Source organism: Seriola lalandi, unplaced genomic scaffold (genome assembly GCF_002814215.2).
Source record: "Seriola lalandi dorsalis isolate HSWRI2012SDOR001 ecotype SW California unplaced genomic scaffold, Sedor1 jcf7180002055008, whole genome shotgun sequence".
NCBI classification, from domain to species: Eukaryota; Metazoa; Chordata; class Actinopteri; order Carangiformes; family Carangidae; genus Seriola; species Seriola lalandi.
In genome coordinates this window covers 2,676-6,773 of record NW_019525551.1, presented here as the reverse complement: position 1 = coordinate 6,773, position 4,098 = coordinate 2,676, and the positions used below count along the sequence as shown (strand labels likewise).

At 42.4% G+C, this 4,098-nt stretch overlaps 2 protein-coding genes across 3 annotated transcripts in view; one reads left to right on the top strand and one right to left on the bottom strand.

The window, feature by feature from the left end:
* rcn3 (reticulocalbin 3, EF-hand calcium binding domain) overlaps positions 1–3,224 on the top strand; it is an 8,569-nt gene extending 5,345 nt beyond the window's left edge. For both annotated transcript variants that reach the window (XM_087171514.1, XM_023397439.2), the window contains one exon: positions 2,979–3,224. In XM_087171514.1, the coding sequence (XP_087027640.1) occupies positions 2,979–3,086 (108 nt within the window). In that variant the 3' untranslated portion in view covers positions 3,087–3,224. The remainder of the gene's footprint in view (positions 1–2,978) is intronic.
* Positions 3,225–3,808: 584 nt separating this feature from the next.
* LOC111647749 (nitric oxide synthase-interacting protein-like) overlaps positions 3,809–4,098 on the bottom strand; it is a gene marked incomplete at its 5' end in the record, with an annotated part of 2,951 nt that continues 2,661 nt past the window's right edge. Inside the window, one exon of the mRNA XM_087171538.1 lies at positions 3,809–4,098. Within this exon, the coding sequence (XP_087027664.1) occupies positions 3,986–4,098 (113 nt within the window).

Genomic DNA, 4,098 nt, shown 5'->3' with positions numbered 1-4,098 from the left:
GAGGGAGGGGGGTGAGGTTCTGACTGTGGGTGACACCAGAATCAAGGGTGGATTGATTCACCCTTGTTCACACACACACACACACACACACACACACAACTTCACAGCTACACACACTCACACACACACACACTTCAGCATGCAGTCACATACTGTGTATGTGAATAAATCATACTGTTGGTGACTGACACACACACACACACACACACACACACACACACATACACACACACACACACTGTTGTATCTACATGTCTGTTACATGTCTAACTGAGGTGCCTGTCACACAAACTGTGTCTCCAGACGTCACTCTGAGGATGATGTCACAGGCTTGAAATGAGGAGCCAGCTGTTTTTATATTAAAGCCAGCAGTCAGTGGAGACAACATGTTTTACCTGAGACATGGTCACATGGTCAGACAGCAGGTGTTTGCTGTCTGACCATACAGTTAGAAGAGGAGGAGATTTGGAGACTAAAGGGCTGTTACTGACTTTATTTGGTGTGACTCTTAAATAAAGTTTTGTTTTTTTTCTACAAATGTAGTTTTCATTCTGCTTTGCTTTTCAACTCTTCAAACCTCAGTCACATACAGTCAAGTGACTGTATCATAGAGTCACATTTGACATATATTTACCACATAATGATATATATATATGGATATTGTAAAACAATATTAATATTGTGATATTGATTTCAGTGTAGGGTTCAGATGGGGCTGGGGAGATGTAAAATGACTGAGCTACTGATTCCTGAACTCAGATTTTCCGTTCAGCCTCAGGATCCACCACCTCCTACATCATGTGTCAGTGTGAGACATGATGATGTTTACAGAGATCTGTCTTGCAAAGATCCTCTCTCAGATCACTTCTTTATATCAACTATAAAGTAAAATAAAGAACAAAATCACTTCTGGTAGGACAGTAAGTTTTTCTCACGGGGAAGTCAGTACCCAGGTTCACCTGCAGCACATGTGACAGGCCCTCACCCAGGCTGGATTAAAGCAGGCACCTGCCCACCAACACCATTCAGAGAAAATAAAACAATGAAACCAAATTTGAATAAATACAAATATTTACATAAGTCATATAAAGATTGCATTGAGAGAAAGTTAGGAACCCGTTTTAAACGATTAATAAGGTGATTCATTGGTGAGCTGCTGTAAACTGATGTTTTCAGCCCTGAGCTGACAGTTTCAGCAGATCTCAGGTGTTCAGGAAGCTCGTTCCACAGGTGAGGAGCAGAGAAACTAAAAGCTGCTTCACCTGGCTTGGTTCTGATTCTAGGAACACAGAGGACACCTGTCCCCACCTGAGAATCTGGATGCTTCATATGGTACAAGTAGATCAGAGATGAGTTTGGGCCTGAGACCATTTAGTGCTTTACAGACCAGTAGTGGGATTTTAAAATCTGCCCTCTGACACACAGGAAGCCAGAGCAGTGATTTAAAGAGCACACACCTCAAAGCCTCAAAGCCCCAGGTTCAATCTGTCAGCTGCTTTTTGATAACTGGATCACTTTCAGATTTCACAGTGTATTTGCATCAATACAGCACAACATCAGCTGAGTGCTGTGCCATTAGTAACACACAATACGTATGCTTATATATATATATATGTTTGTATGTCTGTATGTATATGTTTACACATGTATACTTAAGCTGATTAAATGAGAAGAATAAAGAAGAGAGAGAGAATAGTATAATATTGAAAAAGAGAGGTTAAGCTATTAAACTAGAGTTGTTTTTATTCCTTTCTCATCCCTCTCCTCCCCCTCTCCCTTTATTTATTTGCTGTTTATTATTAATATTATTTTTGTATATTTGTTTTCTGGATCATCTTCCATCTTATGTCAAATAGTTTTGCTAGATTCTTAATCCTAGGATTTATTATGTGTCCTTCCATTTGTTTAATTGTGCTGCCTCTGTTTTCAGAGAAACTTGTTTGTTGATGTTTGAACTTGTGTAAACGTGTTTCATCAGTTTACTGTAAAGTGACCTACAGAAAAATGTTGGGCTGAGTTGTCAGAAGTACTGTTGTACAAAACACACTCACTGAGCACTATATTAGGAACACCTGTACACCTGCTTACTCAGCCAATCATGTTGCAGCAGTAGATCCAGGTGAGGAGCTTCAGGTGATGTTCACATCAGGTCTGATCTCCTGGATTTTCACTCACAACAGTCTCTAGAGTTTTTTCCTCAGAACGGAGCAACAACAAAAGCATCCAGTGAGCAGCAGCTCTGTGTTGATGAGAGAGGTCAGAGGTCAGAGGAGAATGGACTGGCTGGAGCTGACAGAAAGGCTACGGTCACTCAGATAACCACTCTTTACAACTGTGCTGAGCAGAGAAGCTTCAGAGTGAACTACATGTCCAACCTACAACAGCAGAAGACCACGTCAGGTTCCACTTCCTGTCACCAGGACCAGAAACCTGAAGCTGCAGTGGACACAGACTCACCAACACTGGACAGGTGAAGACCTGGTCTGATGGATCTGGATTTGTGCTGAGGCAGCAGAAAGTAGAGTCAGAGTCTGGATCCATGGAGCCAGCCTGCTTTGTGTCAACAGTCCAGGCTGCTGGTGGTGGTTTGATGGTGTGGGGAATGTTTTCTTCTTAATACCAGTCAATCAAGGTCTGAACGTCGCAGTCTATCTGAGTGTTACTGCTCGTTGTCTGATGTGAGTCTCAGATGTTTTGGATGTTGGTATCTGATGATTCGTTAAATTATCTTATTCATCTGATTTGTTTTGGAGATCACTCATGTTCTGTTTATATCAGGTTGAGAATAATACACCCCTCTCTATGATCTATCAGAAACATCATTCATACTCCTCATCTGTAGTTATCTGCTGCTCCGACATAATCACTAACCTTTGGCCTCTCATCTTTTTTTTAATGACATGTGGAATAAAACTGTATTTATTTCCACATTTCTACCCTCCCCCATCCCGTCCCATCCTCTGTCCTCTGCTCGTCAGGACGGTCGTCTCACTCTGTCTGAGATGCTGGACAAGATGGACTTCATCAAGATCAGCACCATCACTGACTACGGAAGCATGAGGGTGGACGGCCATGATGAACTGTGAACAGTCTCCTGCTGCACCAGAGGAGTCTTTGGCGCTGCACAGCTGCTGAAGGGACTTCAAGCTACAGACGCACCGACTAGTTTGTCTGACACTGGACTTAATCTGAAGACACACACAATAAAAACCAACCAGACCTGAGTCTGTGTGTTTAATAGAAACTACCTGAAACCTGCTGTATACACACAACACACACACACTGCAGCTGATATGTAGTATATGAAACCAGTGTCTGTCTCTGACCATCACATAAAACAGTTAAACTGACATCAGGTAAATCAGATCAGGTCAGATTGTCATCATGAGGATTTAACATCTGGACAGCTGTTCCTCTCCATGAACTTTAATGTTATTTAACATCTCATACAGTTTGTAGAAGCGACGACTCTATGAGTCCCAGTTTTGCGGAACTCAGAGGCGTTTTTTAATTTTTATTTTAGGAAAGTCGACAAAACACTGATGAATGTTCTGTGTTTCCACTTTCCACTTTTCCTGTTCTGGGCTCCTGTAGCAACATGGCAGGTTTGTGGAGGAGGACCTGCTCCACATGTAGATATATTCTAAACTAATGGAAACATATGATGATGAAGATCATCACTCTGGCCCTTTAAGATGAAGATCTGTGACTGACAGCAGCTCAGACTGAGGCTGAATGACTCTGTCTTACATGGACAGAGGCAGTGAAGACAAGATCAGCTGTTTACAAATGTCATTGAGGAGGGAGCTGTATCAACATAACTCATTTATTAACCTCTGGTTAAATTAAAAAAAATAAACAGTCAGGAACGGGAACAGGGAAAATACACAGCAATATCAAAGTGTTGAGGGAGGAGTTACAAAAATATACCAGCTGTTTACAATGAGAAGGTGTGAGACAACACTGCAGTCAGATCCTCCACCGTTCACACCTGCATCACTGGGCGAGCCTCTTTCGCCCTGAGGTCCACCCCGGAGGCAGCGAAGCCGGTTCCCCCCTGTGAGGAGAACAGGTGACAGGTGAGAGGCGTCAGCACCA